This window comes from Pseudorasbora parva, chromosome 4, assembly GCF_024679245.1.
Source record: "Pseudorasbora parva isolate DD20220531a chromosome 4, ASM2467924v1, whole genome shotgun sequence".
In the NCBI taxonomy this organism is placed as follows: Eukaryota; Metazoa; Chordata; class Actinopteri; order Cypriniformes; family Gobionidae; genus Pseudorasbora; species Pseudorasbora parva.
This window is the reverse complement of record NC_090175.1, coordinates 23,821,659-23,844,183: the sequence shown is the minus strand read 5'-3', so window position 1 is coordinate 23,844,183 and position 22,525 is coordinate 23,821,659. Positions and strand designations below refer to the sequence as shown.

At 36.4% G+C, this 22,525-nt stretch overlaps 1 protein-coding gene across 10 annotated transcripts in view; it reads left to right on the top strand.

The window, feature by feature from the left end:
* Positions 1-2,471: 2,471 nt before the first annotated feature.
* Positions 2,472-22,525, top strand: part of dclk2a (doublecortin-like kinase 2a) — an 80,447-nt gene continuing 60,393 nt past the window's right edge. For 3 of the 10 annotated variants that reach the window (XM_067441350.1, XM_067441351.1, XM_067441345.1), the window contains exons 1-2: positions 2,474-3,281; positions 12,202-12,542. In XM_067441350.1, coding sequence (XP_067297451.1) covers positions 2,885-3,281; positions 12,202-12,542 — 738 coding nt within the window. In that variant the 5' untranslated portion in view covers positions 2,474-2,884. Of the gene's footprint in view, positions 3,282-12,201; positions 12,543-22,525 lie in introns of all 10 variants that reach the window. The other 7 variants (XM_067441353.1, XM_067441348.1, XM_067441346.1 and 4 more) reach the window with 4 other exon arrangements.

Genomic DNA, 22,525 nt, shown 5'->3' with positions numbered 1-22,525 from the left:
TTGTTGCTAATAATAACTGTGCTTGCCTGCTTGCACACCACAGATTGTCAAAGATGTTGTGCAAAATTGGCTCTGAGATTCCATACTGCTAATATTTACTTGGGTTACCTTATGAAACGCGTCTGAATTCATGATGGGTACAGATATTGGGCAAGGTATTTTTTTTTTTTTTTTTTTTTTTTTGACGTCTTTTATCTTGTTGTAGCTTTCCTAAATAGTGAGAAGAAGGATTTCCGAGAACCCTTATCCTCCTGTGCATGCATGGTTAATCCACTAGATGGCAGACTGTAATGGCAGATTTTTTTCCAGATAGCCCATACAGCACCTACAGGCTATGGATTTATTTCAATACTCCATACAGTAGCTACATCATCATTGCAAGCATCATTTGCACATCAATGCCCTATATATACAGCCTATATTCCCTATATAAATGGCCTGGTTCATAGATCTGGTGTTTAAGGGCAGGGTTATCTGAGAACAAAATGTATTAACATTTTTCAAATTTGTTACATTCATAAACTGTAGCAAATCCATTGACTTCACTATCAAAAGCATGGGTTTTTAAACTTTATGCCAAGGACTCCCAAATATGACAAACCATTTATGAGGGACCCCCTTCATAAAATCCATCTATATTTATTAAGTATTAAAAAACATAAGACTGTTAAATAGTAGCCCAAGTGTGACATTATAAATACAACATATTGTTTCCAAACTTATATTGGCTATATTTAATGTTGGATGTATAGACCTGAAAAAAAAAAAAAAAATTCAATTAAAAAAAAACTTGTATAAGCAACTTTCACAATACATGTAAACAGCTTACGTACTTTGTTAAGAACACTGCCTTGCAACCCGGGGGACTATGGTGGGGAAAAATCTCTAGAAAGATTTAAAGCCAACATACAAATCTAGAAATTATTTATACTTTTTATCCTCTGAAATGTTCTGGGGACCCCTTAGAACCTTCTGGAGGAAAAGCCCCTGATCAAAAGCACTCCTTATATCAACAGGGAACTTTTTAAACATCCCTTTTAAATTATGGAATAACGGGGAAAACCCCTATTGTTTAAAGAACTTGGATGGTAGCTATAGGATGAAACGAATGACAAAAAAATCTCCTTTTTTTGTCAATTAGTAATGAAATGCCATTAATTAATCAATTACAATTAAGATTATTATTATACAGTTGACCCACACTTTTATGGTTCAGTGATTATGTAAAACCAGACCTTAGGCGGGTTTTACATAATCAGAGGGGAATCTCTCTCTCTCTCTCTCTCTCTCTCTCTCTCTCTCTCTCTCTCTCTCTCTCTCTCTCTCTCTCTCTCTCTCTCTCTCTCTCTCTCTCTCTCTCTCTCTCTCTCTCTCTCTCTCTTCTTTCAGCTGCAATGGTTATTGTCTTCAGGATTTCCTCTCTCCGGGGCTTTTCTTCCCGTTTACTTCCCTTCATGCAGTCTCAGCTGTTTTTATTCTTCCTTTAATTCAGAAAAGAACCGGCATGTCAGAGTTTGCACTCACAGTGTCTCAAGAGGCAGAAAGGCCCACTCACCACAGAAATATTGGATACTTTGCTTATTCTGTCTTGATATTACAGTCAGCAGCTGCAATGTTGTGACTGCAAAAATATGCTTAAAAACAAAGAAAATGTGTTTTTTTTTTTTTTTTTTTTTGAAGGTGCTTGATTTTCGAGACAAAGACAAACTGCTCTCATCTCCTGGATCTCAAGAGTAGTATAAATATGTATTTTAAGGAAAAAATGCAGTTCTTTAAATATTTTAATCGACTTCAAACATACTTCAAATATTTTACACTACAGGTTAAATATGACCACTGTGTTCGCTGTTATATTAAAAAAGTTTAAAATACTGTATTTTCATAAGGGGATAAAGGGGGACAAATTAAAATGAGATATTATGTCTGTGTATGTGTCGTACATCTAGATTTTTTTTTTTTTAAAGTTTTTAGTATTTTAAAAATATTTTAAAGTTATCATTGCAATCCTTTCTTCCTTGTTGTGATGTATACATCAGATTGAAACGGCTTCTTGAACCAGAAAATGTAACTTCATTTTGTCCGTTTGGAATTGTTTAGATCATTGGATCATTGTCATTTGCTACATTCTCATGTGAAGGACATGTTGTGTTTTGTTGATGTGATCTGCTTGGTTACAAACTTTCTTCCAAATATCTTCGGAAGAAAAAAACGTACAGGTTGGGAACAACTTTGTTTTTTGTTTTACTACTTTTGTTATTTTGGCTAGACATTTCGTTTGTTGGACATATGAAATGCTTTGGAAAGGATGAAAAAAATTGGCACATAATTTTCATTTTTGGGAGAACTATCCCTAAGTCATCTTGTCCCCTGAGAAAGATGAGGCCCCCTAGTGGGACCCTCGGTTGAAAACAACTGCGTTCGTAGAGAATTCAGTTGGTGTTTTAGGACCCTGAGGAGGAGTAGCTCTTGTCCTCTCCTCTGTGGCTTACATGTAGGTGTGTGGTGAGCGTTGGCCTGATTGAGTGCCAGTGGAGGGGATGAAGAGAACAGCGGACGGTCACGCGTGTCCAGAATGCGCGCACACATCTCTGCGCGTCTCATCTCATCATGACCGGGACTCACCCCAATAGCGTCTGTCCTTGAATTGTACTGTTCCTGGATTTGTGGACTACAGGGACTTTCACGACCATTTATTTCTCGTAATATATATTTTTAACAAGTTTTCTTTCTTTAGCTGTATAAAAAGTTGAAGAGAACAGTTGATTTGACATTTCTTAAAGAAAATGCATCTCATTTGCTGAAAGTCCTACAGCGGAAGAAACAACTCGAAAGACAACCGGTGCAAATATTCACAAAAACAAGCTAATATTTCAAGGATATAAACATGTCCAGCAGGAGCATCGAGTGGGAGCATTTCGAGGAGCGAGAGAAGAGTCACCGGTCCCCGCGGGGCAGCGGCGGTTCTCATTCCGGCTCGCGAGGTAATGGGCTCGTACCCAGTCCCGCTCACAGCGCGCACTGTAGCTTCTACCGCACACGCACACTGCAGTCGCTCACCTCCGAGAAGAAAGCGAAAAAAGTTCGCTTCTATCGGAACGGCGATAAGTACTTCAAGGGCTTGGTGTACGCGGTGTCCGGTGACCGCTTCAGATCTTTCGACGCGCTGCTGATGGAGCTCACCCGCTCTCTCTCGGACAATGTGAATTTACCGCAGGGAGTCCGGAGCATATATGCTATAGAAGGGGGAAAGAAGATCACCAGCCTGGACGAGTTACTAGAAGGTGAGGTTGAAGATTGAACAGGTGCAAATGTAGACAGACACAATAAACACTTAAAATTCCAAGTTATATCCAATAAAGCAATAACATGATCCCACTTCCCACAAGGATGCTACTTGTAATGTAGGTAACTTTTCCAAAACTGTCACGCACATACACACAGAAAAATAGGGTATCAAAATTGTACCTTTAGGGGTACAACAGCTTGTCGCTGGGGCAGTACCCTTAAAAGAACAACGTTGTACCATTTTTACCACAAAAAGGTTCATAGTAGGCTAGTAGTACCTTAAGGTACGCATTTGTACTCAAAGGTACTAATATGCACCTTTTAGGAGTAAAAAAGATACAAAGATGTCCTTTTAAGGGTACTGCCCCAGCGACAAGCTAAAGGTACAATTTTGACACCCTATTTTTCTGTGTGTATAGTAGGCTATACACATTGGGTTTTCAATTTTTAGTAGCCTACTTACTGGCACGACTGTTCTAAAAATTGTGAAATATATATAATTCTGTGTCAGAGTTAACTTTAACAAGCCACGCCATGATAAAGAGGGGAAATCGAACCCCCATTCTTTTAAGCAAGATTACTGTACTTAATTTCCTATTAGTTGATGGAATAGTGTTTTGAGTAAGCTACAGTAAGTCTCAAGTCACTTTATGCCACAATTATTAAGGTCCATTCCTTTCCTGACTGAACTTTAAAATACAAATGGAACTTAAATCTTTAATAGGCCTATTTGGGTTCACCCAGTGACATTTCTGTCATCATTTATTAACCCCATGTTTTGTTCTGTGGAACACACACACACACACACACACACACACACACACACACACGCACACACGCACGCACGCATGCACACATTTGTTTTTGTGACATATGGGGACATTCCATAGGCGTAATAGTTTTTATACTGTACAAACCATATTTTCTATCCCCATACACTGCCCCTGCCCCTAAACATACCCATCACAGCAATTTTTCTGCATTTTTATTTTCTCAAAAAACTCATTCTGTATGATTTATAAGCATTTTGAAAAGTGGGGACATGGGTAATTTCCTCATACTGGTATTTCACCCTCTCCTTGTAATACCTGTCATACCCATGTCATTATACACATATTTGTCATGAGATTTCACACACACACAAACACACACACACACACACACACACACACACACACACACACACACACACACACACACACACACACACACACACACACACACACACACACACATGTCGTGTTTCCATGTTTTATGGGGACTTTCCATATGCATAATGGATTTCATACTGTACAAATTGTACATTCTATCCCCCTACACTGCCCCTGCCCCTAAACCTACCCAACACAGGAAACATTCTGCATTATTACTTTCTCAAAAAAACTCCTTCTGTGTGATTTATAAGATGTTTTCCTCATGGGGACTTAAAAATGTCCCCACAAGGATAAGGATTTCGGATATTGCCATCTTTGTGGGGACATTTTGTCCCCATAACGTAGGGATTACCAGGCCACACACACACACACACACACACACACACACACACACACACACACACACACACACACACACACACACACACACACACACACACACACACACACACACACACAGGTTTGGCACAACATAAGTGAGTAAACGATGACAGATTATTATTATTATTTTTTTTGGTAAACTATTCCTTTAACTTACATTGACAGTGCAAGCCCATACTCAATCACAGTGAATTTATATAATAATGTCCTCTTAGAAAACCTTTTTGATATAGTCATGTTATATAGCGTGTACAACAGATAAAAACATAAAAGCAAACACAATTATTTCTTGCTCTGTGGTATTACAACAATAGACTGAATGGAGAATTGATTGTATAATTAAAGCATATACATTCCAGCTATATTCTTACTAAAATTGTTTTACAAGCACAATTCCAGCTGCTTTGGTCCAGCATGTGAGATTGTGACGCAGAATGTGGGTCTGTGTTTGCTCAATGATGCAATTGTACAAGTGCTTTGCATTTGAAGTGCAGAGCTCAGCATCTCTTCACGCTGACTGAGGGTTGGCTTAGTTCTCTTTTGTGTTTCAAATCTGTTTAAAGTCGTACACATGCATGATCAAAGCTATGGATGCTATTTGCTAAAGATTGCCAGGAACATTCAAGCTACTGGAGTGCTTGTAGTGACACTGCTTATTGTGCTAGCAAACCAAACTTTGTTGTACATCAGGGTCCCATCTGGACATTAAGGCAGGACTGGTTATGGGAGGGTAACGAAGGGTTCATAACCCTTGTGGTTGTTCCAGTCCACACCTGAGGCCCATGTGAATGACATCCATATCACAATATATCCGTGTTCCTGCCATCTGATTTTGGGTCAGTTTTCATCAGTAATAGTGACCCCATCTGGAGTCTACTTCATTAATTAGCCTTTTGTTAATTTCTCAGCTTAATAAAGCCCAGTGCCTTGGGAGTCCCTCCCTCCTATTTCTGAGGAAAACTGGGTGAAATTGAGATTTTATGATTCGGTGGTGGTAATAATGACATTTATGTTCTGGATGAATGGTTGTAGTGCTGGGTCAGTGGTGGAAGTCAAGTTTGGCCTTTTTTTTTGATTTATGAGTATGAAGCATTGTTTTTTTTTAATCTAAAATGCTTTTACAAATCTTGCATGATTTTTGGGTTTGTTTTAGATATGTTGGTTTTTTAGGCCTTAATTTTGTCATATTTTAATTGGACTGCTGGCTAAACATGACATATTTTGCAGCAAAGCACACAGACCATGTGTGTGGTTATATCACATATCGCTTCATACTCCCATGTGAATAAATAAATGTTTCATTCACACAAGGTGAGTCATATGTTCAGTTGACTCTCTTAGCTAAGATGAGAAATATATATATATATATATATATATATATATATATATATATATATATATATATATATATATATATATATATATATATATATATATATATATATATATTTGAATCCCATTAGTTTTACCAGGGGCTGTAAACTTTGCAATTCAGATATTTTTTTCTAAATAGATTGCTTATGCAATGAAGCTCAACATTTTGGTACTGCATAATATCATTGCGTCGCTGTACCCATGGTACGGCAGCAAAGTTCCTTGATTATTACGCAGGAATGAGAGTATAGTTCCTAGTCATATCGGTCTAAAAAATTGCAAATTTTCAATTTTCATCGATCTTAGTACATGATGCAACTATACACATCATGTAAAATGTTGGAAAATATTACCGTTATTTTGTCACTTATTAAGCAGTAGGCTATGGAGCCGTTTACCTCCAGTCTTTGTGCTAAGCTAGGTTAGCGGGGGTGCGTCAGACAAGAATTATGGCACGCACGAAGATGAGAATGGTATGCATGGACTTATCTAACTCTGGAGGATATGGTGAATAAGCTAAAGTCCCAAAAAGTATTTTTTCCTTTCAAGGTGCAAGTCTGTAACTTTTCTTTGGTTAAAAATACAGTACATAACCAGCCAGTGTTCAAAACTATCTCCTTACCATAGCCTGATTTAAAAAGGTAAGCTTGTAAGAATGTGTTATAATTTGAATGGCACTTGTGGACTTCCACAGGAAATTCAAGCATGTCTGCGTCATTACATCACGTCTGTATACATAAAGGAGATCATTTATAGCCTTTTCTCATAGTGGCTGGGATAATTAAACGTATCATTTTGATGGTGGATTGTAACCCAGAAAGGTCCAAAATTACAATCATCAGTGACAACAGGAGATTCACCCGTAGTCAAAAGCAAAAGATTAGTCTTTATGGAAAATTTAAACGCTAATGCACACTAAATACACGTAGTCAAGCAATTCTGATGTTGTTAGGATTAACCATGTTTGAGAACAAAGTACAAAACCGAAAAATTTGGGACACTGTACAAATTGTGAATATAAACAGAATGCAATGATGTGGAAGTTTCAAATGACAGTATTTTAGTCATAATACAACATAGTTGACATATCAAATGTTTAAACTGAGAAAATGTATCATTTTAAGGGAAAAAAATAAGTTAATTTTTAATTTCATGGCATCAAAAAAATAAGGACAAGGCAATGTTTACCACTGTGTGGCATCCCCCTCTTTTTTTTTATAACAGTCTGCAAACATCTGGGGACAGAAGAGACAAGTTGCTCAAGTTTAGGAATAGGAATGTTGTCCCATTCTTGTCTAATACAGGCTTCTAGTTGCTCAACTGTCTTCTTTGTTGCATCTTCCTCTTTATGATGTGCCAAATGTTTTCTTTTGGTGAAAGATCTGGCCATTTCAGTATCAGACTTTATCAGACAATATCATTTCAGACATTATACAGTATCTGGCCATTTCAGTACCCGGATCCTTTTCTACACAGCCATGATGTTGTAATTGATGCAGTATGTGGTCTGGCATTGTCATGTTGGAAAATGCAAGGTATTCCCTGAAAGAGACAACTTCTGGATTGGAGCATTATGTTTTTTCTAATTCTTGGATATACCTTTCAGCATTGATGGTGCCTTTCCAGATGTGTAAGCTGCCCATGCCACATGCACTCATGGAACCTTATACCAGGTTCTGATAACAACTTGGGTTGTCCTTGTCCTCTTTAGTCTGGATGACATGGCATCCCAGTTTTCCAAAAAGAATGTCAAATTTTGATATGTCTGACCACAGAACAGTTGTCCACTTTTCCACAGTCCATTTTAAATGAGCCTTGGCCCAGAGAAAACTTCTGGATCATGTATCGATATGGCTTCTTTTTTGACCTATAGAGTTTTAGTCCACAACGGCGAATTGCACGGTGGATTGTGTTGGTGGACCGACAATGTTGTCTGGAAATATTCCTCCTGAGCCCATGTTGTGATTTCCATTACAGTAACATTCCTGTATCTGATGCAGTGCCGTCTAATGACCCGGAGATCACGGCATCCATATGGTTTTCCGGCATTGACCCTTATGCAGAGAGATTGTTCCAGATTCTTTGAATGTTTGGATGATATTATGCACTGTAGATGATGATAACTTCAAACTCTGCATTTTTTTCTCTGAGAAACTCCTTTCTGATTTTGCTCCACTATTTTTCGGCACAGCATTGGGGGAATTGGTGATCCTCTGCCCATCTTGACTTCTGGGAGACACTGTCACTCTGAGAGGCTCTTTTTATAGCCAATCATGTTGCCAATTTACCTAATAAGTTGAAAATTGGCTGTTCCTTATATGTACATTTAACTTTTCCAGAATCTCTTATTGCTACCTGTCCCAACTTTTTTGTATTGTGTAGGTCTCATGAAATCCAAAATGAGACAATTTTTAGCATGACATTTCAAAATGCCTCACTTTCAACATTTGATATGTTGTAAGATGTAAGCTAAGTGATCATTAGATTCAATCACTGTTGGTAGCGCAATCTATTGTAATGCTTTTTTTCTCAATTGGTCAGAACAAAAGTGGCAGACATTTTACTTACTTGTTCAGTGAATGAATGACAGCCACACATACTTCTCAAAATACAACCCACGTAAAGATGATAATTCTGCAAATTACTACTAAATTACAATTGCAGGTTTCAAACAGAGATGGTGAAAAAGAAGTAAAACTTACGGACTGCAGCTTTAAAATGGAAAGTCAAAATATGTTAAACTTAGTTTTAATAAGTTTGGGGTTCCAATAACAGCAGCATTTTATGTAAAGTTTGCATTTTGAAAATGCCTTGTAAAAAGCAATACTAATGAAAAAGACTCGCCAAAAAAGATTGCTCTTTCCAATCAAAAAAGATTGCTCTTTTGGGGTTGCATGAGTGCGTGTGGCAAATTTTTTTTTTGAGTTATGCATTTAATGTATTGCTATTCATGCTCAAGTCTTGATGCATGTTTTTCCTGCTAATCCATTGAATGTCATAACTCATATGTTGTAAATACGACATTCAGACATATTTTCTCTGAGGTAGGGGGCAAGAGGGGATGTTTGGTTTTGAGGGTTGTTTGTCCTCTTCCGATAGACTGGCTTGCCTTTTGTCCTGACAGCACTGTGCTCCTTAGGATGACAAAGCTCTATTTTCAGACCAGCTGCCTCTGCTGTAGTGCCAAGATGTGCCATCACACATAAACAGGCATGGCCTTTATGCTGCCATGCACACACTTTCATGTGCTTTAAGTATTTAGTACAATGTCTATCAGAGAAGCCAATGTTCGATTTTGTAAAAATTTCATAATAAACTCCATAGTAAAAGTATTTATGAAACATTTCTTGGGCAATAATGTTTCATTCTTGTGGTACTCATTTAAAAGGCCCATCAGGTTGTGAAGTATCGCTGTGGGAATGGGAGTGAATAGTTACTGACGGTTACATTGGAATTCCTGCAAAAAAGGACATTTTGCCTTGGATTTTGTCCAAAACCACAGCTGAAAAGTGTAGAGGCAGAGCCGGGATCACAGATGGGATAAGTGTGTGTGTGTGTGTGTGTGTGTGTGTGTGTGTGTGTGTGTGTGTGTGTGTGTGTGTGTGTGTGTTTTATTCAACCAAACTCATTGCAGTCTCATATGTGTACATTTATAATGGAAGTATGTTATTATTTTTTCAAAATAGTTGTACAGGTGCTGAAGTGTTTCATATGAAAGCATGGATCTAGTAGCCTGACAAGACAGACCCACATCAAGATGTTTGGTTTGGAAACTCACCATTGACAGGGCTCAATCCCAAGGGGAGGGATTATTGGTTGTCTTTCAAACTCCCTCTGCACGGCGTGCACGCATTTGAGTAGCGTTACACCCAACCAGAGCAACGTGAAGCGGAGCAAGTTGACAGATTAAACTTTTGCCGTATCCGGTCGGCAAAACTCTGAACACATCTTCCCTTCTTAAGAATGATTTCAGTGCTGTTCTTTGTTCTTTTCTCAAAGAAAAGCTTAACTCTAAGTCTTCCAGAGTCACGGCCAAGGACGAAAGACCGCCATTTGTCAGCTTCGGTGTTTACAAGTAGCACGCGGAACCTGCGCAACAATGCTGTCATTATGTTATGCCCCGCCCACTGACTCTATACACGATGTGATTGGCCTGACCAGAGTTTGTTTTTTCCAGCTCACAAGTCTATGGAGAGTTGCTAGATGAAAAAATTAGATTTGCTGCCGCTAGGGTGCATCTAGATTTTTAGACCATGTGTCTAAGCTAAATTTGATTTTCATTTAATTATTTTGTTCCTCAGTCCTTGTTTGACAGTTATAATTTGTTCCTTTGGTTACTGATTATGTTCCTCACCTGTGTCTAGTTAGGTGGCTCAATGTAACGGGCCTGTTCTAGGTGGGGATCGAACCCCGGTCTCTAGTGTTCAAAGGCTCTAGGTTTACTGACTGAGCTAAGTCCCCAGTTAATGAATCCAAGGGCAGAGGTGGCAAAAGCAAGGAGTCGTTGATCTTCAAACAAAGACAATCTTTACTGAAGAAAATTGCAACAAAACAAAGGAAGCCTGGCTTCCAAAAAACAGAGAAAAACAAAACAGACACAGAGTCTGGTGAGAGGCGCCACCTGCCGACCAGGAGGAAAATAGCAGTCCAGTGATGAGTTCTCACACTCAATATCCCATGCACTTAGCGTGCATTTTCATGGCACTGTTTTCAACCAAAAATGGGAAAATCTGTGTTTTGGCCGTTTATTTACACCCAAACAGTATTTTGGTGGCCTGAAATGGCAAACTTTTTTTTTTAAACCTAAGTTTTTGAAAATTATTGTTATTATTCCTTTGTAAACTTCAAAAATGCACATTTGTGAAAACAGTGACGTGTGTTCAGTCTATAGGCATGTTACATTACAAAGTGACAATGCCAACTACTGGCCTGGCATGCATGATACAGGGTTTTAGTTAAATATTACATTTTTGCAGATCTGTGTGAACGGGGATCATTTTGACTACGTTGCCATCTGTATGTGAAAAGCTAATAGGAATATTTTTCCATTTTAGTACATCATTGTCCTGTAAACATACACTTATACTCCGGAGATTCTTTTGTTCATGCCAAGATCCTTACCTCCAGTATACCTTGTGACTCAATATGACTGCATGAATAAATAAATAAATAAATAAAAAGAACTGTAATAATATATTTATACTAATAAATAATACATTAAATTACAGCTGCAACTTCATATCTCAGAATCGCAAAGTTGCATCTCGAAATTATGACTTTATACAATATCTCAAAAGTCTTCATATCACACAATTGTGTCTACAGTATATCTAAGAACTTTACATGTATATAATAATCTCACAATGTGGCTATATTCCTCTCAATTTGACTTTAGAGCTGCACGATTATTTGTTAAAAAAACACCAAACACCATTTAGGAATCTCATTCCTAAATGATGGCGATTTGGCTATGTCCATTAAACCTTCTACAAGTATGATCACAGAGGACATTAATATCTTTGTTCACACTGTGTCTTTTCAACCACATTCTCATTATTTCTGTTTCAAATGTTCAAATTATCACAGAAGTACTGGGATAAATATTTATTGTTCTCTATTTGAAACAAAAAGAATCATGATTCTGAAATTCATCTCGTGCAGCTCTAATCTCACAGATGTGATTTCATAGCTTACAATTAAGACTTTAGTTCTCATAATTGCAGTTTTACATTCCAAAAATGTTTTATATTTCATGTTACTTTATTTTAATTTTATTTTTAAACTTTAAAAGAGATTTTAACTTACATTTACCAGTTTTATTTTCTGTTTCACTGCAGAACTGCAGGGCTTCCTTATCAGATTTATTCAAATTATTATATATTTTTTTATTATATGTTTGGTTTCATTTCTTTAGTCAGTATTGAATAAATTAAAATATAAACCATATTTGTACAGTTTGCACAGAACATAATTCCATTCATCTTATTCTCCTCTTCTGCTTTGGCAGGAGAAAGCTATGTGTGTGCGTCCAACGAACCCTACCGTAAAGTGGACTACACTAAGAATGTTAATCCCAACTGGTCGGTCAATGTGAAGACTGGGACGTCCCGCTCGATGCCGTCTCTTACCACTTCAAAGATCGATCTGAGAGAACGAGAGAGCAAAGACTTCATCAAACCCAAGCTGGTGACGGTCATCAGGAGTGGCGTCAAACCGCGCAAGGCCGTCCGGGTCCTTTTGAACAAGAAGACGGCTCACTCCTTTGACCAGGTGCTCACAGACATCACTGATGCCATTAAACTGGACTCTGGGGCTGTGAAGAGACTCTACACTCTGGAGGGCAAACAAGTAAGTGAAAGATCTAAAAAGCCATTTAATAAAATTATTCAAATAAAGATATTAGCTATAGCCTAAAGGGGGTTGAAATGATCATTATGGTTTCAAACGGCATCATTAATCTAAAAGGTTGTCCGAGTGATTTATGCTCTGGCATTGTCTGAAAACCATAGGAAACTGGTGTACTCTGGCCTAGTACCATTACTACATCTTTACTTTGAACAGCTATTACTTTTTACCCCTATGCTAAGACTGTCAAAATTTTGGATCTGCCATGATTTATATTTGCCATGAATTGTGTTTTCAGTTCTTGACATTTTAACCATCTAATGGATTTGGGATTTTAAAAATGTTATCTCAGGAGATGATTTTCAGAAGTTTGTTTTATTTTTTCAGATACATTGATTACATATAGTAGATTAGATGTTTTTTATGGTTCTAGAAGTTAACATTTATCAGATAATCCTATTAAATATATACAGTCATGTCCATTCAATCTATTTCTTTGTAGTAGCGTCCCAGCAAGCAATAGCCGTCATTTCACTGTGTCAGTTAACTATGAACCCAACATAGTCTGGCTATGAGTAACCCACTTCTAGCCAAAACAACCTTGAATTTGGTTACAGTGGTTCAAGAGTGATTACAATGTGTTTCATTTCTTTGACATGTTCATGTTCTAGATGACTAGTGTATTCTTGGGATATGGTTAGACGTCTATTACATTTCCACTGACAGCCTAAATTTTGCCAAATTTTAGCCTAGACGTCAGGGCTGTGTTTAGAATGCTATTTTAAACTCAAAATTGCTTTATGGATTTCTCTACTCACTGGATTCATCCTGTAATTGATGCTATACATTTAAGACATTTTAAACTAAAATAACTTTTTTCTGGGATGCTCCAATAGAGCATTGTCCTGAAACAATAAGGCAAATTTGAGTATTTTAATGTGCATAAATGTGAATGCTTCAGTGATGCTACCCTCAAAAGACCCCTAAATAATGATCTGAGCTGTTAGGGCAGAATTACACATCAGGAGCTGGTAATGACCACCTGAACCCTATTTAATTCTGAACATGCATGAGCCAATCCAGACAGGAAATCCAGATGTCTTTAGTCACCTCTGTGGGCGTTAGGACACTAAAGCAAGTCATTCTCGTTTTATTTATGTGGTTATGGTTAAACCCAGTGATGCCAGTAACGCGTTACATAGTAACGCGTTACTCTAATCTGACTACTTTTTTCCAGTAACGAGTAATCTAACGCGTTACTATTTCCAAACCAGTAATCAGATTAAAGTTACTTATCCAAGTCACTGTGAGTTACTATTTTAGTAATTTTCCATAGTTAAAAACGACAGCTTATCAAAATTCTCAGCCTGGGGGCTGGAGCCGTGTTTTTTATTTATTTATTTTACTTTTTACATTGTTGCAGCCATTAAAATAATTCAGTTTTGTTTTTAATGTCAAAGTAGTTATTTTTCGTTTCGTTTTTTTATTATCCTAATTTAGAAAATGTTCAGAGCAATTTTTTGTTTGTTAAATTAAAGTTTATATAGGCAAGACAATTCAAGAGTTGGTTTGAGAGACTAGGCTATTAAACATGCGGTTAACTCACTGGGTCGTCACATAAAAAAATTAAAACTTTAATTTAACAAACAAAATTTGCTCTAAACATTTTTCTAAATGAACTTAAAAAATAAACGAAACGAAATATAACTACTTTGACATTAAAAACAAAGTAGGCTAGTTATTATACCACCACAAAGGCATTTTTGACGAGCCGAGGCAGGCTGATAGATTAGCCTACTGCTCGCAACGGCGCTCAAAAAAACCGAAACGGGCTACACAATCTAAAGAAAAAAAAAAGTACATGCAGGTTGTCTTATAGCCTACCTTACACTTCAGCAAAATTAATATAAATCCGATCTTCAATTCCCGCAGTATATGCTCATTTAACGGAGTTCACATCAAAGCAAAAGATTCCAGCATTTTATTCAGCAGCTCATTTCAAATTCAAAGATCGCAATATGAGAGAGAGAGACCTAAGCACTGGTAAGATCATTAGTCTCATTAATTTATATTGAAGATGATTGTGTTTTGTGTGACTTATTTTAAAGTTTCATTTACGGCCATTTGCGTTGGCTTGCTTTATTCATTGGCAGCGATGTTGCAGTAGCACCGTCATATCTATCTGACTACACCATAACACGCTCTCACACATTTATTTCTTAATTATTTGCCAGGAGTAAAATTTACACATGTGGTTTAAACAACCAGATATATTTACATTTGTCCGGTTTAGTTTGAAATGCTTTCATACACCTTCTGAATTGGTTTGTTTGAGTGATCGGAATTAAATACGTCTCGAAAGACTCTCGGAAGGCATTTAGGCCTACTCCTGGTCATTTTGCAATCAGATAGATACCTGGTCAGAGAAAACGAATGAAGGAACCAGTAGTAAAAAGGCCATAACTCTAGCAGCTGCACTGAAGAAACAGACTCATTAACCCTGCGCGAGCCATATCTTGACAGTGGCGCAAGCTATCATGGTCTCATGTTGTTTCCACCAGCACATCTCATTGTTCATTTTAATTATTAAAATAAATATAAAACGAAGGAGAAGCCTAAAAAAGGGGGCGTAAAAAAGTCGGGGCCGTCAGTCTCGGGCATAAATGCAATAAAGTGTGTTGCCAAAAACGGTTGTCATTTCTATTTTGAGATGGCAGGGGTGTTGTCGGCAACTGCTGAATGTAACTAATAAAGTAACTTGTAATCTAACTTAGTTACTTTTAAAATCAAGTAATCTTTAAAGTAACTAAGTTACTTTTTAAAGGAGTAATCAGTAATCAGTAATCAGATTACTTTTTCAAAGTAACTGTGGCAACACTGGTTAAACCAATCTGCAGTTCATTCAAAGAGCAGCAAAGTGTCAAGTAAACAAATGGTTGATTCTTTTGCAGCTTGCAGTCTATCTTGGTATCTATACAGTATGAATGAACTGAGTAGAAATTATCAATTCATTATATTTTAACTCATGGGCGTAGATTACGCGGGGGACGCGGGGGACGTGTCCCCCTCACTTTTAATAAAATGTATTTTCGTCCCCCGCACTTTTACTGGGTCTCACCGATCCTAGTCGACCCGCTCCAAGCGGGATTCGAACCTGCGCGAGGGCGGCCAAGTTAACAGGGACGCTAAAAACAGCTTTCTCTAATCTCGGTTGAGAGCGCGCTTCTTGAGGTCACGGGCAAATGTATTTACATAGAAACCAAAGTGAATACATCAAGATTTATATTCAGAGACAAAAAATTATCTATGCAGGACCTGTAATTTTATTCGAATCTAAATATGAGGAGGGCGCTCTCACAGAAAATCCAAAAGCGGATTCGTGCAGTCACCAGTCACGCTGGAGCTGCAGCTGAAGGAAAACTATCGTTATGATGATGAAACGTGACGACGACAATCAGACGATTGCGACAATATATGCTTTATGTGTGTTTTTCAAGTCATCTCAATGTAGGCTATTTATTGACAATAAAGTAGGCTATATGAATAATGCAGCTTTTAATGTTTAGTATGTTCTGCTCACCAAGGCTGCATTTATGTAATCAAAAATAGTTAAAACAGTACTATTTTGAAATATTATTACAAATTAAAACAGCTTTTTTTCCTATGTGAATATATAGTAATTTATTCCTGTGATCAAAGCTGAATTTATAATCATTACTCCAGTCTTCAGTGTCACAAGATCCTTCACTAATCGTTATAATCAAGATATAATAATCAAGATATAATCAAGATATAAGATATAAAAAATAATTTTATAATCAAGAAACATTTATAATTATTATCTGTGTTGAAAACAGTTGTGCTGCTTAAAAATGTTGTGGAAACCACGATAGCCTACATGTTATTTTTCAGGATTCTTTAATGAATAGAAAGTTCAATGGACAGCATTTATTTGCATTTATTAAATACATTATCTTTTTTAATATTAAAAATATCACTTGTGGTCAATTTAATGCATGCCTGATCAATAAAAGTATTAATTTCTCTCTTTTTTAATTTTACCACAAATGTTTAGATGGTTTCCACAAAAATTAAGCAGCACCTTGAGCAGCACAACTGATAATAATCATAAATGTGTGTTGATCATCAGATCCTCATCTGAGAATGATTAGTGAAGGATCATGTGACACTGAAGACTGGAGTAATGACGATAAATTCAGCTTTGATCACAGGAATAAATCACACTTTACTATATCTTCACATGGAGAACAGCATGGTTTACATCAGAATATATCTATATTTTTTTACATTGCATAGAATCTTAATGCACAATTGTTTGTAGTATATAAACCAATCATAAAATTGGCATAAAAAATAGGAGAATAATATTATAGATATTAATTAGTGGTTATTGTTCAGCAGTGTATTTGATATCTTTCCCAATTAAAAGCAAGAGATGTGATAAATTATATTGGTCCAAAAAAAAAAGGGGGGGGGGGGGGATTACGACATTTCTGTCCCCCTCACTTCTGAAAAGATGGCTACGCCCCTGTTTTAACTATTTACAGCAGTAGGCTATCAAGAAGAAAAGTCAGGAACAGGGAAAAGTAAAAAAGTAAAGTGTTGAGGACTTGCAGAAAGCACAGTTGTGGCCCTGAACCACAATACCTAAGGGTACATTTTTTGGAAATCGACATTTATACATCATCTGAAAGCTGAACAATTCAACTTTACATTTATGTATGTTTTTTTTAGGATAGGACAATATTTTGCCACAATAGAACTATAAAAATCTGGAATAAAAAAAATTCTAAATATTAAGAAAATCACCTTTAAAGTTGTCCTTAGCAATGCATATTACTAATTATATATCATTTTTGATATATTTACGGTAGTACATTTACAAAATATCTTCATGGAACATGATCTTTACCTATATATCCTAATGATTTTTGGCATAACATTTTTTTTTATAATTTTGATCAAAATGTGGATTTTCAGCAAATGAAGAATACTTATAGTTTTACACAAAATAAATTCTAAAGAATCTTCATGCTAAAATCTTATGAGGGCATGGGAATTATCCTTTTCTGTTCTCTTTCAGAAAGCTGGTGTATGTGGATAGTTGACGTGTCTTGATGATGTTGTTGGGGATTCGATTCGGTAGTGGTGAATTGTATATAGAGAGCTCCCGGCTGCCTCTCGGCCACTGTGAATCTCTTTGGAATTTAGTGAGAGAACTCATGCGCATATTTAAAGTCTTTCCCAGCTTGATCTGCCTTAATTATGCCAAACTGCCTCCAAGAATTGCTTGGCAAAGGTGAATGTAGAATAATTATGGTAATGTCTTAGGCCAGTTTTCTATGAGCAAAGAACACAAAGAAAGTATCTGGATGTGTTATCTCGGCACATGATATTGGTGGAATAAATATTGTCATTATTTTTGACTGTTCTTTTAAAGACATCCTGTGGTGAAAATCAATGTGGTGTTTTTAATACTCTTTAAGATAAACTATGTGCAAATACATAAGTCAACTCAATTGTTGAGTATTTTTTACTTTGAAATGTTTGACTTTGATTTGAAAACGCACTTGTTCTCTACACAACACAAACATGTTGTAACCAATCCCATCACTGTATCATTAACTAGGTAAAACAAGGGGGTCTCAAGAGATGCCAGGTTATCCGGTATATTTTTCTATTGATCTGAAAAATCTGTACATTTAGCAATATACTGTGAATTGTGTATGTAATGTATATTACAATTTTATGATGAGCAATATTTCTAAAATGTTCAAAGCATTTCGAAGGATAGTGATTTTTAGATGGAAACTGTTTGACTATGAGATGGCAAATGGAAACATGGTTTGTGTAACATTATCAACACATTATAATCTGTTTGATAACATTGCCAAGCCAAAGGCTAATCATATTAATTACCGTTATGTTTCCGACGTATAGAGCAATAGACTTCGGGGTCAAATGTGGAGTGTAAGTTACTATGGCAATAAACAATACTAAAAGCTGAGCCACTTTAATGAACTACCTAAACTGGCTTTAATTCATTGCTAAAGACATTCACATATATTTTCACTTGTTCCGAAAAAGACCTTCTACTCTTTTAATCTCTAATATCTTACCTCCACAAATACAAAAGTGCCAAAACTGAGGTTGGCACATAATCATTATCATTATCTTAAAACGTTTAAAATGTAAAGAGTAGTCTTAATTTGTAGAGAACATTTAAATTATATCATATGTTGGACAGTCTAAAGCTGTGAAATGATCTTTTAGCCAAAAGGGCCATACGCTTTAGCTTAAAGTGCTCTACAATATTTATAGACTTTAGCTGCGAATGAGCAGCCAATGGCAGTTTACCACTAATGTATGTAGGCTCTAGGACTGTCTGGACATCCCATGATTGGGATGAAGATGTCATCTACCCTGCAGCACAGTGGGAGTAGCTCCTGGCACACACAAATAGCATGGTTTGTCACTGAAAAGCAATAAAAATATATGATGGGATAGCACTGCAGTAATACCATGCCTTTAAGTCAATTCAGGAACCTCCCTGAATTTTAGATTTAGATGGCAAGATCTAGTCTAGTTAAAGGGTTAGTTTACCCAAAAATTAAAATTATTTAATTAATCACTCACCCTAATGTCGTTGGACACCCGTAAGACCTTCGTTCATCTTCGGAACACAAATTAAGATATTTTTGTTGAAAGCTGAGGGCTGAGAAAGGCTTCAGATAGACCTCCATTGGCATTCAGTATATTTCCACTCACAAGATACAAAATCCATCTCACTACAGTTGCTGTACAATAATTTTACAATGCGCCGAAAATAGTTAGTGTGCGCACAAAAATCTAAATAACGACTTTATCCACCAAGTTATTGACGTGAACTCAACACATGCACGAGAATATGACGCAGTTCCGTCGTTCGGATACATGACCAGGAAGAGGAGGAGCGCCGCTATCACGTGAGTTCACGTCCGAGACCTACACATAAGACAATAACTTGGCGGATAAAGTCATTATTTTGATTTTTTTTGCGCACAAAAAATATTCTTCATAAAATTATTGTACAGCCACTGTAGTTAGATGGACTTTTTAACAACGTTTTTAGCGCCTTTTATGGGTCTTGAGAGAGGAAATGTACTGAATGCCAATGAAGGCCTTTCTGAAGCCTTTCTCAGCCATCACCTTTAAAAAAATAATTTCAAAATAATTAAAAAATGTTTTAAATTATTCCTCTATCGACTTTAAAAGCAGCAACTTTTTTAGTGCTATTGCCTATGTTGGAGAATATTTGTATTAGCATTTTAATTATATTGTAAGTGACGTAATATATCTCATTTGTGCCTTAAAAATAGTCACGGGACACCAAAGTGTACCATATTTGTACAATATGCCCTACTGTACATAAATTGGTCAACTCATGCATTTCTCTGCAGTTTATCTTGTGTGCTCAGCTCAGCGATCATGGTGAGGCGAGCACATACGGTAGCTTAGTACACTTATACTCTTACTGTGTGTCTTTTCTAAGCCTTATAGTAAGATTAACACTTTTGAATCTCTTTAAAATTGAGGAATAAGAAAGGAGATAAGAAAGAAAAACTTTAGGTAACACTTTATTTTAAGGTTCAGTTATTAACTATTAACTAGTTGATTATTAGCATGCACATTACTAGGATATTGGCTGTTTATTAAAACTTATAAAGCACATATTAATGCCTTATTCTTCATGACCTTATTCTGCATCCCTTAATCATGCCCAATACCTAAACTTAAATGCTACAAAAAAACTACCTTCCTAACTATTAATAAGCAGTAAATTAGGAGTTTATTGAGGCAAAAGTCGTAGTTAATAGTGAAAAAGTGTTACCAAACTTTATATTTGCAGACATACATATAAGGCTCCAAAACATCCAACAAGATCAAATCCATCAGACTGACTTAGATGCTTTGCTTTTCACACACTGAATACACATCTTATTGCTTTCATGGTGTGTGTGTGTTTGTGTGTGTGCATGTGTATATGTATTTATATGTTTGTCTGTGTGCACACAAAAGACTTTGAATTTGTATTTGCTTTAGAACTGTTTACTTGGGAGCTTTTTTGGTTACATCAAGCAAGGCATCACTGCATGTCATATATGATTACAGTTGGTACGCCCTCACTAGGACTGTGAAGAGTTTGAGGTGGCATGTCCTCAATGCACAGCTGTGAACACACTCGATGAAAAGGACGTTCCCTGCTCCAGAGTGTATATTGTGTCACTAGATTGTCTTGATGATATCGCTTGAGCCCAGGGGCCCATATTGGGCAGGGTCATATTGGCTGGGATGCATTTTTTATTTGTTTATATACTATATGTACTTGCAATACCATTCAAAATGTTGCACTGTAAAAAATGTGTGGTGTTTTTTGTTGGTTTAACTTAAAAAAGTAAGTAACCTGGTTGCCTTAAAATTTTGAGTTTATTGAAATTAAAAATTTGAGTTGATACAATGAAGGAAATTAGTTTAATAAATAGAAACTCAAAATATTTTTGTATCTGAACCACATAAAAAATGTGATAAATCATGAAAATAGCACTATTTGGCATGTTTCACTGCGTCATCAGAAATAAAACACACACAATTACCCAAAATACTTACAAAATCTTTTAATAATCTTTTAATAAAGGTTGTTGAATCTCAAAAAATGTTCATTGTATTAACTCAAAATTTTAATTTCAATGAACTCAAAATAAAACTTTTTTTCTAAATAATTTCAGAAAAATTCAGGGTTGCTAAGATTTTTTTAATGTCTTACACATCCAGGAATTGTCTTAATCAAAAATACAGTTAAAACAGTAATATTGTGAAATTTTATTAAAAATTAAAATAACTGTTTTCTTTTTTAAAATGTAATTTCATCCTGTTATTACTAAGCTGATTTTTCAGCATCACTACTTCAGTCTTCAGTGTCACATGATCTTTCAGAAATCATTCTAATATACTGATTTGAGGCTCAAGGAACATTTCTTATTATCAATGTTTAATACAGTTTGGGCTGCTTAGGATTTTTGTTCAAACAGATTTTTTCCAGATTATTTGATGAATAGAAAGTTCAAAAGGACTTTTGAAATAGAATGTATTTACTGCTTTTGATTATTTAAATGTCTCCTTCCTTTATTAAAGTATCGAGTATTACAAAAAAATCTTACTTAACCAACCCTTTAAATGGGTAGTGTTTTTATATTCATCATTAGCTATTTTGCTACACCAATATAATATGCTTAATGTTTGCACTTCTTTTTGCACAATATACCACATCCTTGAATAGGCTATACCACTTTAAACAGGGTCAAATAACCATCTGAGCCATTGCCTTGAAATCAAAGAAAGCCCTTCATCAAACAGTAAATTATGAATATTTAGGGGTAACATGCATGTTAACACGATAGCCACTGGATGCCATCTGCTTCTGAGCATTCCGAGCCTAATTCTCAGCAGGTGGGGGTGGGGATGCTGAATCGTGGACACCCCACTGAGACTCCATCCAGCTCTGCTGTAATTGAACCTAAAGGCTGGGGGATTTAAAGTGCAGCTGGCAGGTGCGGGCACGTTTAGGGGGGCTAGCGGATCTGTACTAGCCAACACAAGACTCTCTCAGTCAGATACGCTTCTTAACGTCTAACTCCATGAATGCCAATTGCTCTTTTCTCTTTAGTTTTTTTCCCCCTAAAGAGCGTCGCTTGGTTTTACATCACAGAAGTTGATGGAGAGAAAGAATACATACTTTCTCTGGCAGGAGTTTACATTTGAGTTGCCAAATTAGTAATAAGTAAATAAAACTGACCAATTTTTGATGTATTAGCCTAGATGTTATATGCATAACGCCTTCTCCCTGCTGTGAGCTTTGGGATTAGCTGATAATGGAAACCTATGACATGGTAATAGAGTATACATGATGGTTTTATAAATCTGCACGA